This window comes from Eptatretus burgeri, chromosome 12 (assembly GCF_056783735.1).
Source record: "Eptatretus burgeri isolate ZD-2024b chromosome 12, Ebu_testis_v1, whole genome shotgun sequence".
Classification (NCBI taxonomy): Eukaryota; Metazoa; Chordata; class Myxini; order Myxiniformes; family Myxinidae; genus Eptatretus; species Eptatretus burgeri.
The window spans coordinates 26,115,764-26,136,782 of NC_140972.1; the positions used below are offsets into that span (position 1 = coordinate 26,115,764).

The 21,019-nt window shown below is 43.3% G+C and overlaps 1 protein-coding gene across 20 annotated transcripts in view; it reads right to left on the reverse strand.

Moving 5' to 3' along the window:
* Positions 1–21,019, reverse strand: part of LOC147015283 (transducin-like enhancer protein 4) — a 114,098-nt gene that overhangs the window by 36,336 nt on the left and 56,743 nt on the right. For 18 of the 20 annotated variants that reach the window (XM_085849878.1, XM_085849887.1, XM_085849885.1 and 15 more), the window contains 5 exons: positions 11,463–11,580; positions 9,794–9,975; positions 5,242–5,318; positions 4,779–5,028; positions 468–715 (listed from right to left, as the gene is read on the reverse strand). In XM_085849878.1, coding sequence (XP_085706004.1) covers positions 468–715; positions 4,779–5,028; positions 5,242–5,318; positions 9,794–9,975; positions 11,463–11,580 — 875 coding nt within the window. The remainder of the gene's footprint in view (positions 1–467; positions 716–4,778; positions 5,029–5,241; positions 5,319–9,793; positions 9,976–11,462; positions 11,581–21,019) is intronic. The other 2 variants (XM_085849875.1, XM_085849876.1) reach the window with 1 other exon arrangement.

The following is a 21,019-nucleotide window of genomic DNA, read 5'->3' on the forward strand; positions in this document are numbered from 1 at the left end:
AATGTCGCGATTAGCAAAAGTATTCCAAAACATCTTCCTCAACTGTTCTACTTTCATTAAAGTACTTTAATTCCTCCTTTTTTATGTTCATCAGCCAACTAAGAATGATAATTAAGAAATTGTTTTTAAACCAAATATACACTGTAGATCAACAGAAGTGCCAACAAAATAGACTTGAGTGTTCTACTAGCTGTTAACCTCTTACATTATTCAAACAGCTGTTTCAACCCCACCCTCCTCCCTCCTCCCTCCCTTTTCAAAACAAAACACTCCTTTATCTCGACCGCTTGACTCCAGAGGACACAACAACATCCGAACAATTTATCCCCTCTCAATAACCTGTCTTCTTTGGTACACCCTCCTGATGTTTCCAGAGACAATGCAAGAGGTTATGGCCTTTTGATTTTCCTTCCTCTCATTCCTCTGTGAAAAATCCCTGCAGGGGTTTCTCCATTTATATAACTCACCGTACAAGTGTCTGGTTGTGAAGATCCCAAACGGCAATGTTGCCGTCACTACAGCAGGAGAAGCAGACCTTCGAGTCAGGACTGATGGCAAGCGCATAGCATGCTGGTGCCGAAGAGGTTAACTCGGCCTTTATCCGAGGAGTGGCAGCGGTCAGGTCCCAGATGGACAGCGTGCTTGCTTCACCGCCTACGATAAGGGTCCGTCCATCCGGGAGCAGCTTGCATGAGCGGATGTAGTTATCACGATTCTGGGGCAACATATGAAGGAGAGATAAATCGTTTTATGAACCTGAAGGGATTATTTTAACAAGCACAATGCAACATTGACTTGAGCCTTGGCCCCTATCCATCCGTCTGATCAGGCTCAAAAATGGCATAAATTAACTCGGTACACCAGTGTTATGGTCTTAAAAACACATCACTTTCACTGCATAAAAGTGAGAGAGAGAAAGCAATGATGATGATGATGATGATGATGATGATGATGATGATGTTATCTGGAGTAGATATAAATATTATGATTCCCAAATTCCATGACCACGAAGGAAGGAGAATGTATGCTCGAGTAAGTGCTGGATGTGCAACTGCGGTCCAATATTTCCAAGATTGTGTCTTGGCAACACTAAGTACAGGCAATCAGTTACACATCCTGAAAACAATACATTTTATTGGGATGCTCAAAACATCATCCAATTTGCTCTGACCACAATTCACTGTGGACAATGAGACAGACAAGCATGTTAATGACGCAGGTTGTCAAATATATTGCAAACCTACAAGAGGATTATGATATGATGGGCTATAATCTGCATGTATTTCATCTCCAAAGGATTGTCTGCCACGGAAAGAAGGACTTGCGACTCAGCTCTGTAGTTTGTGAAGATCCATGTCTTATGACTGAATTGCTTCAATGTCCAAATGTTTTTCAGTGTTGGGATACAATGGGATACAAAATGTAAACTGTTCAGCCTGGCAGAGGTATGCGCTCTACTGAGCGCTGTTCTGGTTCTGTACATCTCTGATCAATTATCATTATTTTTTTTTTTTACAAATAAATGAATCATCCTATGCTTAACATATTGAGGATAATATACTGGGTTGAAGCTGAGCATCACCCCATAAAAGTCAACTGGAATTTTCCATACTTTTGAGAAATTCCCTCGCTACTGTAATATATTCAGTCCCATCTGTGCAAAACTAATTTAGGACATCTGATTTCAACTGATCATCATTTTAAAACATAATAACGTCACCAAGTTAGTCCTTGAGGACCCCAGGCAGATGGAAATCACGAGGTGAGAAATTAGAGCTGGAGGCGAATGTGGAACAATCTCCCAGTGCGTGTCACAGAGTTGTGAAATTAGTTGGTACATGAACGGGCACCATCTTGCAGCAATGTCACACCACTGTATTATCCCCAGTCGACTTGCAGAGTGGAAAGTGAACTTTTTTCGTTGTAGCATTGTTCACTTCGGATTCTTTTGTTAAGGAAAATACTGAGGAGAAACACCCGGCCGATGAATGGATAGATGCCATGCGTGCACAGTTATTGCTTTCCGCCAGACAGACTATTGTTTGAGTACTTCAGAATGGAAAGAAACCATTATAATGCCATTGCATATTTCATCCTCTCCCTTTAGAGTCAATAACAATAGCACTCGTGTCATCACACATGACAACATTAGCCAGGTACCATGACATAAGTTTATCAAAAAACATCAAATGCATTTTCATGTGATCAAACATAATTCCCTTCGTCGTCTGCCAATGACATTGTCAAAGTCACGAGTATACTTTGCAATACTACTTATGCGAGTCCTAAATTTGTCACTTCCTCAAAACAATCTGCTTTGGAGTTGATTCACAGACAATTTTACACAGCTAACTCAACTTTAATTCCAACAGTATTGTTATGTTTGTGGGGTATATAGAGGAATTTCATAGAAAAGGTAGGTCCGTGTACGTGTAGGAGACATCTCGATGTAAATTAATTAAGAGAAACTGTGAGCTTAAGTGTTACGTGTCACTACATGGAGGGTGGTGTTGTGTTAAATTAGGTAGGGTTGAAGGATAATTTCTCCCATTATGTGATTGCCCTTTGTGACCTTTTCCTATGTTTTTTACATTTGAAGACCGGAGATAAAAAGGAATCAGTCCTAAAAACAACAATTTAGCTGCACGTTCCAAGCAGGCAAGAAACTCAGCCTCCAGGAATGACAACTAGCAAACCATGCCCCTGGAGTTGATGATGAATGGGTGTGACGTCAGAGAGGGGAGGGAGTTAGAATCAGGAGTCTGATGAAGAAGGAGCAAAAAGGGAGGTTCTGTGAGGTACGCGCTTGCAGACGGAGGTCTCGTTTTCTGGCTTCCCCTAAAGAAGGCTGCACGATTCTCGGTTCGTGCTGAGGTGAATTTGCTCACGTGTTGGAGTAAGACGCTGGCCATTGACTGTTTGGCTGGGCCGTGTGAGACCACACCTCGAAGCCTCGCGTTGGGCCATCGGGGAAGAAAGCGGTGCCATTTTGCAGAGGAGAGCGTTGACAAGTGCGATTGTGAAAAGCAGCTGCATGGTGGTTTCTGAGCCCTGGTGTTGAGTATCACCGCCCGAATTGCCTCCTGTACGTTTCCCGCCGAGAAAGCGGCTTGGCACCATTTTTGGGTGCATTTTCCCGTGCAGTGACAACGCAGTTTGACGAACCTCAAGCTCCAGAAACTCATCTCTGGCCGCAGAGCTAAGTGCCAGGAGAAAGGGATGATTTTTCTTTTATTTATTCTGTTCCCTTGCCTGTATTAAAGTCAGTGTGGAGGTGCCTCGAAATTAGATTTAGTTTACCTCACGTTCTGTTTTTATTATTACACTTTGAATTATTACCATTGTAAATATTTGATATATTTTCATTAAACCCCTGTATTTATTTAAGTTGCTTGCGTTATCTATTTGTCACGGGTTCGAGTGCAAACCCGTGTGCCTCCGTCCACGCCGCCCTCCCGTCCCGCGCGCGTCATTAATCTCCAAGGATCACGTGTTCACCTCCAAAGGAGAAAACCGTTTGGCGATATGTCCAGGTAGGGGCAAACCCCCTGGACACGACAGTCTCGATACAATAAGAGAGATGTATGTCTGTCTGTTTATTGCCATTTTTCTCAGAGATGGATGAAAGGATCTTCACCAAACTTTCAAAGGTTCATCAGTCAGTGTTGGGGAGTGTTTTTGGCAAAAAAAGTTTTGAAATTATCGAGAAATAAATTTGTAAATAAATATATTTATATTTTAAATCGCTCTATAGTGCAGAAGGTTTTGTAGCTGTGTGAAAGGTAATATCAAGTGATCCCTGGCCCCATTCCTTGGTGGGTGTTGGGAAGTGTTTTGGGATCCCACCCAAAAAAAAAAAAGTAAATAGAAAAACAGAAACAAAATGAGATTTCTTCAAAATGCCAACAAGATTAGAACAGTACTGAGCAACACCAGATATCCCTGCGAGTAGCCTATAAATCTGAGAACGTCATTTTATCGTCAGCACAAGATTCAGCTTAGAGACTTTCCGCCATCTTTAATTTACCAAGAATTCCCTGCACTGCAACTGCAAGAACAAATACCTGCACTGCCAGAACATTCGTACTCGAAAGAACTTGATTCTTTTGCAACTATATACAACACTTCTTTTGGCATCAAGTAGAGAATGCAGATCGACCTTGAAACACGGTTTACCCTCTCAAAGATTAACCTTGACTAGTAATTGAGAGAATGTAATTTTCCATTAATGAGACATATGCTCAGATGATAAGAATAGTGGCAAATTTGACCTGATGAATATTGGGAGTGAAGGGTATTTAAATCCAAAATAAGATGCAATCAAGTAAATGCATTAAAACTTGCAACCTAAGTATGTAAAAGTTCCAGGAATTTTTATTCTTGTCATGTATGTGCAAAAGAGGTGAATGGGTTCAGGACATTGAAATATTGTAAACTAACCTTGTTTACGAAGCAGAAACAGCAAACTCAGATGTACCTTAACTATGATGAGATTAAAGAACCATGATTAGACTTCACATAAAAAAAGTATCTCATTTACTTTAAACAGTTGTATTCAAAGCTCATTGAAAAGCTTGTGCAGAAAGCAACTGCAGAATAAAATGAGAGAAGACGTCAGTGTGTCTTTACACAAATTATACAGATAAATAATCGCGCAGAATATGGGATCCCAGCATAATGAGCCACTAACTCAGATGGTAACACCTAAAAGGATAACATAAACCGGTTTTAGCATAAGATGTGACAATTTCTTACAGGGACAATGACCACACACTCACCAAGCAGTCGAGCTGCGAGATGGGGCTCTTTCCACCCTGATCACGGATGTCCCACACCTTCACGCAGCCCTTTCCACCCGTGTATACGTGACGCGTCGGGTTGCTTATGGTCACGGCACAAACGACATCGCCGTGCCCCAGCAAGCTGATCTGCCGTGCATGGCGTGGGATACTGGGCCCAATGAGTGCATCTGGTGGAAAGGGCACTGGCTGCATCTGCCCATCGGCACTCACGTGGAACGAGTATGCCCTGAGGGAGTCAGGACCTCAAAGTTAATGAGCATGCCGCTTCGACCGAGGAACAAGCCATTCCACATGTGCAGTTAGTGTGAGTCATATCATTTCTCGATGGAAAACCCATCCATTGACTGCATTTTTATCCTGGAAAATGCCAGAACAATTGCTGAAGAAACACAAAGAAATGTGGGACTAATACAAAACAAGCAGGAAAGCGATCACTCACGGCTTTCCACCGGGGATAGATGCAAGGCTGGCAGGTATTCCAGGTGCCCGCATGTGAGGGTGTGGGTCAAACCCGACCTATGAAAGAACAGGAAATCAGCCAATCCCATATGTGGTTTTAAATTCAGATTGTTATTGCACCCTAGTCACGCTAATGTGCATGTGGCTGTAATTTTTCTGCGTAAGGCCATATTTGGACACGGCAAAAGACTCCTTTGGGTCATTGTCTTATCAACATGGCACGACGTGGCTAATCCAAGTGAACATAAAAGCACGCCAGGATCTGCAGCAATGAAAGGCGATCAAAGCATTTTTAATCTCCATTGTTGCCTTTTTATGCCACAGAGCGTAGGGACGTGAGTGAGCGTTTCAATTATATACCCGGCACTGACGCAGCAAAATATCACAGCCTCAAGCAAAGAAAGGATGCAGAAGTCGCTTCAGCAATAGGGCTGTTAGTGGCAGAAATAATCAACCACCTAACCGAAAGCAATTTCACATTTTAACTAAGCAGTTGAATGTAATGCAATTATATGATGGTTCCGAGTGTTCGGGTTTTGATGCACGTTCACTTTGAACGTCATATATGTCACAATGAATTTTGACGGTGTCCCACAGGAAGGTGCTCGTCTGACCAGAGGTCCTTTCCAAGGATCCTATACAATGACATCACAACTGCCTCAAGAGTTAAATCGACTGCAGTATTTTTGTGGCAATAAAGTGAGAATTAACCATTTGTGAACAGTTCCTGAAAAAGCCATACAAGTGCTGATTTACATACGACTGAGCTTTTCCCAAAGTCAGCTTCTTTGGGCAACGACATAATCAGGTTGAGAACTGCCGTATATATCTAGAGAATGGCAGGAGATAGCTGAGGATGTCACAACACATTTCCAAGAAGTAAAACTTTCCACTTTTACACAAAATGGGAAAGAATTCCATAACATTAACTCTTTTTAACTTAAAGGAATCTTTACATGATGTTGGAGATATAATTGCACAATTTAAATTCAACTGATAAGGGTATGTTTTGAAGAATGTACTGTATAACTGTTATAAAAGTCAGGCATTATCATTTCATTTTAGCCATATCTTGCCTAATCTGAAAAAAGTAATTAACATATATGATCCCATTCATTGAAGGAGGGTGCATTGTTATGCCCCGCCCATTAAGTATTTCTTGATCAAATTATTCATAATGCAATCCAACGATTGTGTTCATCGGATCATTTTTCACGTGTCAAAAGTTGGGAGCCCAAGCATTGGATAAACAACGCAAGGGGATAGAATGGTGATCGCAGGCATGTGTGCACGTGCACCTGTGTGCCAGCAAATGGATGGATACAAAGTGAATGTTGACGCACTCAGTGGAGGAGGCGCTGACTCACGCCGTTGTAGTCTCGGTGCAATACCGCTAGAGAGGGCGCCAATGGTCGCGTGGCTGTGGTGCGAGTAAATATAGTTCCGTCCTAATTAAGATACCATATTGTTTTTGTATTGTTTATTTTTTTTTCGTCCACTCGACATTTTCACTGTTTATTCACTTTTAAATTTGTTTTCTCCGCAACCACTTTAGCAATTGACAAAAAACTTTCACCAAAAGAAGGCCTTTTATTTGAATGATAGCTATGACTTCGTAGGTCATATGTGGTATGGCAGCCATGTTGGAAAAAGAGCAAAACTTTGGATGTCTTCTTTTCTGGAACCAATCAACGAAAAAAAATGAAACAGCCCAGATCAGAAACTCACCAATGAGAACAACATTTGTGAATGAAGACATTATCATTCAGGCTGGTACCCTATCAGTTTTCTTCTTTTTCTTTCTTCTTAAAAATGATAACTATGACATCACAGGTCATGCGGTATGGCAGCCATGATGGAAAAAAAAAAACTTTGGATATCTTCTTTCAAACTGCTCAAAGAAAAAAAATTGAAACTTGGCACAGGTCAGGAATGTACAATGGGGAATAACATTTGATAACGATCACGTCATCGGTGCCTTTTTAATTGGATGCGTCAAACGCTTTATCCAATCAATACAAAACTTTCTGAAGGTGATCTACAAAGAAATGTGACCAGTAAATTAAATCGATGACATCAGTGACGTGATTCGGCAGACATATTTGTTTGAAATAAAACCTTTAAAAAAAACTTTGTCTCTGAAACAGCTGAACAGATTGAGGTGAAACTTTACAGGGATGATTGACTCCCCTTGTGGCAAATTTTCCGATTCTAGCTGCCCTCGTTCAGTTATTCTGCGACAGACAACCCACACACCGGATGATTGCGATACTCACACGCCTGGCCAATGGATGAGTAATGAATACACAGGTATTAAGATGTTTGTTTCTTTCAGGAAAAGTTGGGGTGGTAAATGTAAGTGCAATCTAACTCAAAGAGGGCAATGTCTAGGATCTGTATGTCCCTTTCCTATGGAATTCAAAACGACTTAGCCAACATCCACCAAATGTTGCATACCTGTTTGTGCTATGCCTACCCATGGTCAGGTCATGGGCATTAAATAAATTATGAAAATGGTTATCTTCATGCACTGTCGGACTCCGCTATTTGCAGAGGAAACGTTGCTGGAAAATGCAGTGAATGTCGAATCTGTGAATGTTGGGGCATTGTTTCAATGGGAAAAAGGGGGACAGGTTCCTGGCAGTTTGTGATTCATAAGGGCAAATCAATAATTCCATGAAAAACTACGAAAACGCCTGTAAATAAAAAACCCATGAATACGCCCGCAAAAGATTGCGAAAATGCCCGCGGATAACCATAAATACACGAAGCACAGGGTCACAAATATAGAAGCAGGTCACATTGTATCAACCGCGAATACATGGACTAGCAAATAGCAGGGGTCCAACAATTTATAGTTAGTTGAATTACATGTATTACTTTCATTATCACAACTCCATTAAGAATGTAAATATTACATTATCAGGCCGTGCAGGGTAAGTATTGGATAGCCAAGGTATTTTTTTTTTTTTAGTCCATTGTCAACATATTGAAGACTTTTTTCAACCATCTGTGCTATCTGCTAGCCTGGGATGAACAAATGAACATACATTAACATGTCCACTCCCTATGAATTGTTCAAACTAGCAGTTGCTTCAACCAACCCATCAAATACGAATAGGCAGGCCTGTTCAAATGATGAATGGGCACAGAGCAAGAGGAGAGAATTGGAAAGGGCAGGTGACAGTTGAAAGCAGTTGGGAGATTCAGAGAGGGGGGGGAGGGAGAGAGAGAGAGAGAGAGAGAGAGAGAGAGAGAGAGAGAGAGAGAGAGAGAGAGAGAGAGAGAGAGAGAGAGAGAGGGGGTAGAGAGAGAGAGAGAGGGGGTAGAGAGAGAGAGGGTAGAGAGAGAGAGGGGGTAGAGAGAGAGAGAGAGAGGGGGGTAGAGAGAGAGAGAGGGGGTAGAGAGAGAGGGGGAGAGAGAGAGGGGGGAGAGAGAGAGGGGGAGAGAGAGGGGGGAGAGAGAGAGGGGGGAGAGAGAGAGGGGGAGAGAGAGAGGGGGGAGAGAGAGAGGGGGGAGAGAGAGAGGGGGAAGAGAGAGAGGGGGGAGAGAGATGAGCAAAGAGAGAATCAAAGCGGTACAAATGAGAGGAGATGAGTCATGTCAAGCTTTTGGAATTGGTTCATCTTACAGATGCCGGTCAAGAATAGAGTATAGGGTGGTGAGACAAATTGAATGCATCTTTCAATTCCAGACAATCTCAGTCACACCCTATCACTCAGGAAGACCATCAAATTTACATATTTTCAAGGTTAGTTACTGGAAGAGGTTCAGTCTCTTGAAGTTCTAAACCTCATCATTAGCCATTATCTCTTTGGGGCTGAGCATATAGCAAAGCTGGCCTCCAAAGCCAGCCACAGGCTGGGTAGCCTCTATCCTTCCAAGTCATCATTTGAAAAAATAAGACCTACTCACAGCCTTCAGCCCTTTGTCACAGAAAACACTAAAGTCTGCTTTATTAAAGCTCTCATATTTCCCATCGCAACATATTCATCTGACAGCTGGAATATGACCAAAATAAACTGGCAACGTTGAGAGGTTTTTGAGAATTGGTGCAGGAGAAGAGTGCTAAGTATGTTATAGTCGAGAAGAAAAGCAACAACAATGTGAAAAAGGAACTTCGCCTAAATAACAGCAATTTACTTAGCAGCGTCGAAAGCCATTCGTTGTTATACTTTGGCCACATTTGTCACAGACATGGTGAAAAATTGCAAAAAATAAAAAGTGCCTGTTGGGTAGAGTAGACAGCAAAGAGAAAAGGGGCATCCAAGAGGCAAGATGGTTAAATAAGATCAAGGAACTGGGTGGAACCAATGGAATGAACCTTCTCGATGTTGCTCAAGATTGTGGAAGCTATCAGAACATGAGTCATTTGGTCTCAGACATGAAACTATGGAAAACAACAACACAGTGTGCTATATCTGAATTAAAGAAATATATGATAAGCTTTAAAAGATCCACACAACACAAAGATGGACATGTATGCAAACAGGACATGTACTGTGCAGGACATGTACTGTGCAGGACCTTACCATGGGAGATCGGCCATATGTTGCCGCGGCCGCAGCTGCAACTACACTCATCTGTGGTGATGCAAGGTGCAAGCCTGCGTAGGGTCCACCTGGGCTACCCAATTCACTGCCATTCATCCCGCCATGTGGAATCATGCCGAAAGGAGGGTATGGTCCAGCAAAAGGCGTCCGGAGGGCAGGCCCTATGGTGAGGCGGAACGACGTAGCCAAACTAAGAACCAATGCTACGTTAATAACTACGATGCATCAGTTCAATGAATGATATGTAGTTCCAGACATAAAACAATTAAAAGCAAAAGTAGTATTTTGAGAATGCCTGCAAATAGTGTTGCAAAAAAGGCAAAGAACTACATAATGAAAAACAACAAGCACAACAGACAATGGCTTAGAGAAAAGCTAAGCAAAGCAGTAGGCAGAAAAGCTGCAATGTAGAAAAGAGAGCTGGCAGGATAACCTAGACTCTAGAGGTATGCACACTCACCTCTGTGCTATCTAGCCTGGGTTTGAATCACGACCCAGATACAAGCTGTTATATCTTGGAAGTTCACAGGCAGAGTGATTCAAAGTGTATGCCATCCCTTGGATGAATGTTAAACTAGGCGTCCCGTCTGCCAGCATTAGTTGCTGGACGTTAAAGATCCCATGGTGTCCTTTGCAAAGAGAAGGAGAGCTATCGTTGCTGGCACCCTGAAACAAATTCCATATTATTGCTCTAAACCACAGGGAGCACTGCATCAGTGGCTCAGCTGCATCCACAGCAAATTATGCTACCCACGGCCATGTGCTGCATATGAAAGAAGAACAGATAAAGAAAGGTATAGGATTCTTTTTCTTTAAAATCTGAAATTTCCAGCTCGATGTCCTAGCACTACAAAGCAAGGCTTCAACATAGAAGTCACTTCTTTCACTGCAATAAAAGCACTGTGGTAATTAAGTAAATATAAACATAACCCAGAAAATCGCTCCTATTTAATGCCTACTTTTCAATACATAGCATGTGCTGAGGAGCATTTGCAGCAAGGTAAGGAATGTTGAATATTAATTAATTGCAAGAAACAGCAGGAAGAGGTGAGTTGAGGATAGTTTGAGGATGTTTAGTCATCGATGAGATGAATGTTGGAAATGACATGTTCTGAGCTGGTATTTTAGCAAGAGTGAACATCATCATTATGGGTTCCAAAGAGCAACCTGAAAGACTGATTCTGCAATAATATGAGCTCCCTTTCAAAGAACTTCAACAAAGAAGGAGGTCATTATGCCCATCAAGCCTGTACAATGGTTGCCAACCTATGGTTATTTGTCCATGCACCATTATTTATAAATGCTGAGCATCAAGCAATTAAGTAACACATACCAAGAAAGTAGATTCGTCCAGGGTTAGGTTCTAACTGCTGACATCTGAGACTCAGGGTAGATGCTCTAACGGTCTAAACATTACACCACCTTCCTGTTGATCAAAATGCATATACTGTATTATGTACAGTGTATTTCACCCAATTTTCTGTCTTGTACTCATGTCTTCCTACCAACATGGCTCTCAGCAAAGGCAGTGAAGGGGTATTTGGTGTTGAATACAGTAAATAATAAGCAAAGACTGCCTGGTTTGACCATCAGGGTGTTCAGTACAATAAGAAGGAAGAAGTAAAAAGCGACTCTGATTTGACCGTGCCTGGAAGCTTGCCTGGCATCGGCCTCAGGCCTGGTGTGCCACTCGTCCCAGGTGTTGGCAGATCGCCACGTGGTGTCGGAGTGTTGGACTTCGACATTGGCGTGCTCGACTTGTCATTCTGGAAAATAAATAACAATAAAATATATATTTTTTAATCTGCAAAAGATTAAATGGCAACATCAACAGCTTGCATCACACCAGAGTAAGGCCTAAGTCACATTTGCTCTACGGCGAGGATAGGGCGGCCGTACACCCTCTGAATTGACAGAAACGTGCGGCGGCCGCAGAGTTTCTGCAGTGGCCCCAGGGTGGCCCTACGCCGTTTGGCTATATTTTACAGGTCGTAAGGTTGCCGTGGAATTATAACGTGGCGTTATAACTTTTTTCATTTCTACGTTCGCCATAGCAATTCGACAAGCCGAAAAAAAAAACTGGTAAAAAAAATAAAAAAATTAACCCATTCGTTACCATCCGTCTGGCCGCACGTTCACCTTAGGGCCCCCTGCGGTCGACTTGCGGGCACCTTGAGGCTACCTTGCGTCTGCCTTGAAAATTCTATGGCCGCCACAGGGCCCCCTTAAGGTCACCGTGCGACATCAAATCAAAGACCGCACAACAACCCCACGTTTTCGGTCTCCACAATTTCTAAGACCTAAGGCCGAAGTCACATTTGCTCTACGGCGAGGATACGGCGGCCGTACGCCCTCTGAATTGACAGAAACGTGCAGCGGCCGCAGAGTTTCTGAGGTGGCCTCAGGGTGGCCCTACGCCATATGGCTATATTTTACAGGCCGTAAGGTTGCCGTGGAATTATAACGCGGAGTAATAACTTTTTTCATTTCTACGTTCGCTGTAGCAATTCGACAAGCCCAAAATAAAAATGGTTTAAAAAAATATTTAAAAAATCAACCCATTCGTTAACGTCCGTCTGGCCGCACGTTCGCCTTAGGGCCCCCTGTGGTCGCCTTGCGGTCACCTTGCGTCTGCCTTGAAAATTCTATGGCCGCCGCAGGAACGCCCTCAGGTCACCGTGCGACATCAAATCAAAGACCTACGGCAACCCCACGTTTTCGGTCTCCACAATTTATAAATACGCCGTGCGGCTCTTCGAAAAATAAAAACATATGTGACTGCTACATTGTGTGACCGTGGAAATACTGCGGCCGCCGTATAATTGCTAGTGGCCGTAGATTTTGGAGACCCCACGGCCGCTGTGGCAAATGTGACCTAGGCCTAAGTAATATGCCTTTGTCTTCCAAAGGGCACTCAAACAAACATCACATTTTACTCTGCTAGCAGGTTTTAGCAAAGCATCATGATAGTCAGACATTTCTACAGGAAGACAAAGGGTCAAATAGTGCAGTTCATCATCGAGAGGGCTGTCATAATAAATATACAACACAGAGACACCGTATCTAGTATAAGATTGGGACGGTTGGGATAAAGCATTATATATGAAAAAAAAATTATATATAGATATATATACATATATATATATATACACATATATATATATATATATATATATATATATATATATATATATATATATATATATATATATATATATACATATATATATATATACATATATATATATATATATATATACATATATATATATATACATACATATATATATATATATATATACATATATATATATATATATATATATATATATATATATATATATATATATATATATATATATATATATATATATATATATATATCTACATCAGCATCTACATTATAATACATATATATATATAGGGTGTCCCAAAAAAATATACAACTTTTAAAATGCTTCGTTTGATAGTAATTCGTTTGATATGCTTCGTTTGATAGAAAAAGCAGTAATTTTGTCACTAATGCTTTATTTCTTGTTGGTGAGACCCTGAAGTTTATTTTGATACCAAGCAAGCGCCAGAAAAATGCCAAGACTGACCGTACAACAACGGACGAAAATTGTTGAACTTTGGCACCAGATGAAAAGTGTCATACAGGTGCAACGTCTTAACTCGAGACATTTCGGTATCCACTTGCGCCATGCACCAAACTTTCGGACAATAAAGTGCACCATCGCAAAGTTTACCAATGTGGGAACCATCTGTGACCTTCACAAGGGTCACAGTGGTTGGAAGAGGACAGGTCGAAGTGAAGAAAATGTGGAAATGGCGAGACAGGCGGTCGTTCAGAGTCCCAAAAAAATCTTTCTGTCAAGACGACTTTCTGCCGAGACAAACATTCATAAGAGCACCGTTCAGAGGATCCTTCTCCAAGACATTCATGCCTTTCCATACAAAATTCAAAATGGCAACGGTGCTTACTGATCAACAGAAATGCAAATGACTATACTTGCAAATTGGTTCTCAGGAAAGTTGGAAGAAGATGCAGACTTCCTCAAAAAAACTTCACATGACGGACGAACGCCATGCTCACTTGTCCGGGGAGGTAAACAAGCAAAACTTTCGGTACTGGGGAACTGAAAATTCTGGTAATGCATCAACTGAACTGGTGCCTCGATCTGTTCTCAGTCACCATGTGGGTGGCGGTTGGTTGGTATGGGATAATTGGTCCATACTTATTTGAAAATGACCAGGGACGCACTTGCCGGTAAACCAGAGGAACTATCGCAAAATGATTCACAAATTCTATCTGCCTGAGCTACGTACTCAGGCCCATAGGAGAAACGACCTGATCCAGATGAGAACCCAGTGGTTCCAGCAGGATGGGGCACCGCCCCATACAGCCAGGGAAACAAGGGGTTTTCTCAACCAACATTTTGAGGGCCGCTTTATCTCCCTCTACGAAGACGTCGAGTGGCCACCGTATTCCCCTGACCTTACTCCTCCAGACTTCTTCTTGTGGGGGTATCTCAAGGACAGGATCTATGGAAACCCTATGCCTCAGACTCTTGATCAGCTGAAGGAAAATATCCACCGAAAAATCCAGAACATTCCTCAGGAAACATTTCCCAAAGTGATGGAGAACATGACAACGCGTTTGCAGGTAGTGATCCTGCACGCAATAAACGAGTAAGCAAAAACTGCCTGGTTTTTGTGACACGCCTGGTTTGGCCTGCACATTTTTGTGTCACTCTGTGACACGATCGGACAACGTGGAGCCTACGTCGAACATGTGGTCTAAAATAAAACGACGATTCTATACCAAAATTTAAATTTTGGTGGCAATTTTGACATTGGTACAATAAACTTCAACCTTTCAGCTTTCTATCCAGCCATATATCTTATTTAAAAATATATGTCATGACCATCCTCTTTGCAGATGAAAAGTTGTATATTTTTTGGGACACCCTGTATATGTAAATATTATATATAGATCTATTTATATATATAGTGTTAACCTCCAAGCATGGAACAGTGAGGCACAGATCATGTCCCATAACAGCCAAAGCTGCACAATCTATGAGCAATAATGGCCATTATATTAATGTCTCCACCTGATGTGAGCCAGAGGTCAATAGACATCAGAGTCGGGCCTGGAGAATCATGGATTCACTGGATCATGGGGTGTGGCGCTGCCGTTACCTACACAGGACGACGAAATTCCGAGTCTTTAAGTCATTGGTGCTTCTCGTCTTGTTCTGCAGATGTGAGACTTGGACTCTGTCCAGGGATCTGAGATGGAGACTCAACTCCTTCGGTACTAGGTCTCTTCGGAGAATCCTCGGCGAACGCTAGTCAGACTCTGTGTCCAACGAGCGATTACTAAGAGAGACTCAGATGAGATATGTCAGCTGTATAGGCTGTGAGCATTATCTGCAACTGTATGGTCATGTGGCTTGTTTTCCAGATGCTGATCTTGCTTACCAGATTCTCTAAGTGAGGCAGCCATGTGAGTGCAGGAGGCCAACGGGCCAACCACGTTCCTCATGGTTGCTGCAGATTGATCGGCATCTCAAGGAAATGGGGATGGGCCAGGCATCTGCCTGGGGGATGGCCAGATGGAGGCCCCTGGAGTACTAGCGGCGACGTGCTGCTCTGGCGCATGCTCCCATACCTGACCTGACCTGAATGGCGGTCTGCCAATAATGGGCGTTTTTAATGCCACGTTGCTTTTATTGGGTCAGAATGGCTCCGTTTTGAATATATCTACACTAATAAAAGGCAATGTATGTGTGTCGGAGTGTGTGTATGTGTGTGTGTGCGTGCGTGCGTGCGTGCGTGTGGAACTTCAAAACTATAAAACCGAGCAGCCTGAAACTTTGCGTGCACAGACCGACCCAGACGGGAGACGTGGGTCGTGTAACGGATGGAGTTATTTTGGAAACCGCGCTGGCTCCACGGGACGCTGCGTGTGAGATCCGTTCCGTATCTTGTGAACGGCCCAGGCACGCATGACTCCGTGATTGGGAGCCGGCGTAGAAACGCTCGGCGTTTGGTACGAAAAGACGTGGACGGCTAAAATGGCGGCAATGGTGTGAATTTGGAAAGCATGTGGCCCCATGTGAGCACGTGTGCGAGGCTCCGCATGCTGCGCACAGCGAGTGGCATTCACAGGACGTGTCCCAACGATGCCGCCGGGCCCGTGTGCGAGTGACGTCGGCAGGGATCACGCAGCACGAGGGCCAGGTGAGAAACACACGGCTCACATGGTGGATAGCTCGGAAGCGGACGTGTAATGCGATTGAGGGGGCGATGTTACGCTTCCAATTATCGCCCGAACAGAAGGAACGAGCGAGTTGCAAACCACCGCCTTGGCGATGCAAGGCCTACCGAGCCTTTGTACGAGTACCCGATCCCCGGCCAGGATGTAGCGAACATCCTCGTCGTGGGGCAAAGGAGCACCAGTTAGTGGATGGGTGTAGCGTTAGATAGACCGGCCTCATGGGGTATGAGCAGTCCTCCATGGGGCCTGGTGGGATCGGTTAGAGGGAATTTTGGATAGAATTTAGAATGGATTGGAGACTTTGACAGACATGGAACGTGTAGTGGGGATGTAGCTTAGTAATAGTGGGAATTAAATGGAACATGCATTAGTATAAGGGATGACGAGGGGCACGAGCTAGTTAGGGGGACGTTGCTAGCAGAGTGTCAGTGTTGGTGTGAATTAAAAAGAGAAGAACACGGTGAGTGAAAGTGGGTCAGCGGGCCCCAGTGTGAGTGGAGTGAATGTGGAATGCATCGTGCGAATGAAGGATTGGGGGGGAGGAGTGAATGCCACCCAAGGGTACCCAGCAATAATGTTAGTGTAATGCTAGCTAGTAGGCGAGTTAAATTAACCAAAACAGATGTCGGTTTGTTGTTGATGTGAACGAAGGCACGAAACCTTTTTGTAGGGTGCAGGAGTCTATTGACTGGCTGGGAGCGTGGCTGTGGAAATGTGCGCGCTGAGTAGAGGGCCCCCTGGGAACCAGAGTAGGCCATAGGTCCAAGTGACCAAGTTAGTTTTAATGGGCACGGGCAGGCAACTGAAACGGGACCCGGAGCACCAAAATGCTAAGTGGGCATCGAAGGGGACACTGCCAGGGGCATTCCCCACGTTCATAAGGAGTAGGCTCGGAGACAGCCTCAGCGACCCAGGGGTGCCGTAGATCGAGTTCGGCAGATGGGTATCCCTGCCAATGTTGCCACGCTGCCCAGCCACTAAATTGTGCAAGAGCACGAGAGAAAATTTGCGGCCCAGGCCCAAATTAATAACGAAAACCAACACAGGCGATGGGAATCATGGTTTCCAGAACCGATAGTTTAAAGAGACAGGCGTGTTGAAAAGCCCCGGGGATAGATTAACATTAATAAAGTGGTAGGATAGATAGGAACATAAATATATACATACATATATACAAGCCGGTAGGTGAAATGGGTGGTCGCTATGTAATTGCATACTTGTCATACAGTTTTTTACGGATCGGGCTGAATTTTTTTGACAAAGAGGTTGATTATAGTGTGCATAAAAGCGCAGAAGCCGATTTTTGATTTTTCGAATTTTTTTTACTTTATTTAGGATTTTTCAAAAATTTCAAAGTCCCGTTGGTAGGCAACGGTGGCGTCCATAGCAACGGTGCTCAAAAGCATACAACTAGATCCTGCTATGAACCTACTAGTCAAGTTTCATCAAAATCGGTTGACTCCTCTGGCCTCCAGAGCTGTCCATTACATACATGACAGACAGAGCGAAAACCTGAGAATAACGGAAGTCGAGCGACCACCCAATATACACACACACACATATATATATATATATACATATATTATATATAATGTATGTATGTATGTATGTATGTATGTATGTATGTATGTATGTATGTATGTATGTATGTATGTATATATATATATATATATATATATATATATATATATATATATATATATATATATATATATATATATATATGTATCCTGGTGTTGGCGCAGTGGTTAGGGCAGCGGCTTGGGATCCAAAAGGTCCTGAGTTTAAGCTCCGTTGGGCCACTGAATTAATACACAAGGGGGTTGACTCAGCCTGTCATCCTTCCGAGGTCGGCGAAATGAGTACCAGTGTACTGGGCCGGTGTATACCCCGGTTAAAATAGGTGTACCATATCCCTGTGTCGTAAGAGGTGACCAGGGTTGTGCCAGGAAGGGCATCCGGCGTAAAAACCTATGCCAAATCATTATGCGGATCATACGGATGATCCGCTGTGGCGACCCCAAACGGGAGCAGCCGAAAGAAGATATATATATATATATATATATATATATATATATATATATATATATATATATATATATATATATATATACATATATATATATATACATATATATATATACATATATATATATACATATATATATATATATACATATATATATATATATACATATATATATATACATATATATATATATACATACATATATATATATATACATATATATATATACATATATATATATACATATATATATATACATATATATATATATACACATATATATATATACATATATACATATACATATATACATATACATATATATATATACATATATATATATATACATATACATATACATATACATATACACACACACACACACACACACACACACACACACACACACACACACACACACACACACACACACACACACACACACACACACACACACACACACACACACACACACACACACACACACACACACACATACACGTATATATTGTTACGAATCTACGCCCGCCCGGCGTGCGAACGACCGCTTTAGCCAATGGCAGCCGCACGTCCACCAGACGAGCAATTCAGTCGGGACTTCCCGGAACAACGCCGAGAACCAGTCACGGGTGTACCTTCAACGCACACCACGGCCCAGTCCATATTCTACCCGCGCATGACAGGGTCAATCGCCGGATATCGATATACCTAAGTACCCGTGCGGGTAACCTACCGAGGGACCATACCTCAGCGAAGGCCTGCTTGGACACGAACCGCTTAAGCGGTCCGTTCCGTTCTGGGATAACCGAGCGGGTATTCTCGCCGGACCCGATTCTATTATATCGGTATTCAAAAACCAACTAGCATTCCGAAAAACAATATGGCGCTTCAATGGGGGAAAAGACACGACGAACGGGGTACATTTAAATTAGCACATTTATTATACAGCACATATACAAACAATCATGCAATCATGCAGGTAAGCAATGATGGAAAAACACACATGCAGTTGTTTGTTGAAGACTGCGGGACGGGGACAAAGACACGGGCAAGGCAAAAACACTACAACCGACTATGGTTTTTATGTACATTTACTTAACAGGTTTTACTTACGGGACTCGGCGCCACAACATTCATTCAAAGAAAAGCAAGGAAAAGACCCCCTCACAGACAAGGGAATCAGACTGGACCTCTTGGGTCTTTATGGCGTGGGACTTGGCGGACCGAAAGAGTCCCACGAGACCGTTGCAGGTTACCTGCACCCTCGTGGTGCCTTGATGGGGCGAGTCACGACGTCCCGTCCCCACAGCAGCTAGCGTAGCCGCGGTTGCGCCCAGGCCTTACCAAGCGGCAGGCGAGCTCTCTTCGGCTCTCCCCACACGCACGCGCAGGTTCGCGCGACACAGCAGCGCTGCGCCTCCAGCCCGCGTCTCCTTTGCGACGCCTGGACCTCCACCGACCGACCGCTCCAAGCTCCTGACTCGGACACGAGCCCAGATCTTTACGCGGCTCTGGCAGAAGCAGCACAGCTCCTTCCACGGCATCCAGCGGCAGCAACAACACCAGCAACGACAGAGAGAGAGAGAGAGAGAGAGAGAGAGAGAGAGAGAGAGAGAGAGAGAGAGAGAGAGAGAGAGAGAGAGAGAGAGAGAGAGAGAGAGAGAGAGAGAGAGAGAGGCGAACGCTCCGTGCGCGCTTTTTATTACCCACGCTCCGCCCCTCCGCTCTCGCCCCGCCCTCCCAGAACCTGCGGGAAACTTCCAGAACATGCGGGAATCTTCTCGAAGGAAGCGTTTTCCCGCCAAATCGGGGACGCTCCATCGCTGCTGTATTTGTCTTCTTCCACATGCCGGGTGGAATTCACCGTGGAGACGCCATTCGTCCGGGGGAGGGGGGAACGGGGGCCGCCTGCTTTCCCTTGACGAAGGCCAGGCCTCTGGCAACCGTTTGCAGAGGTGGAAACGCGGTGGTGTGGTTATGAGGGTTGTGATTAAGGTGGTTGTGTGAAGCGGTTGGTCCAAAATAACGATAGCAAAGAATAAAGGCTAACTCAAAGATCACAGCCCTGTCGACACGAATAAACCCATTAAACAACGGTGGGGAAATCTAACTCAACAAGGACCTATATGGTGTTCTGCGAATTTCCACAGCCGTAACAATATATACGGGAAGGTGCGCTTCCCGGCAGATTGGAGTACCAGATAAAACTTTGTGCACCATTCACAACTTTATGAAATTCCATTTGGTGACAAATCAAGGGTGGTAAATTGCACCACATGCACGAATTTTGGTAAAGCATTTTAATTGGTGAAACTGGGAAAATTTGAAATTAAGATTGCACAAACATAAAAGGGAAGTTGCAGTTGGGGAGAGCAAGACATCGGCTATTGCACTAATTTAAAGTGCAATCCAGTCACAAATTTAACCTGTATGAAACACTCATATTCAGTGTCACACAATAAACAATTGGTCATTGCTGCCAGATACACTACCGGTCTAAAGTTTTTGAACACCCCCATTTTTCCAGTTTTTACTGAAATTTAAGCAGTTTAATGTTTCAATGTACTCTGAAATTAAAGCATCGAACAAATAAACAATTGCAGATAAAAAAGAAATCGTGGAATCGTTTTGTTGAGCAAAATTTAATCTAAATTTTTGCGTCATCAAAGTAGCCACCTTTTGCAGATATAACAGCCGAACATACTCATGGCATTCTTTTTGTCATGGAAATCAAATATTGTTTGGAGAGTTCTTCCAAACACTGTTGCAGAAGTTCCCACAAATGTGTTGCACTTGTAGGTTGCTTTGTTTTCACCCTTCTCTCAAGTTCATCCCAAACCAGCCTGATGGGGTTTAAGTCTGGAGACTATGCTGGCCATTCCATGATTTGAAG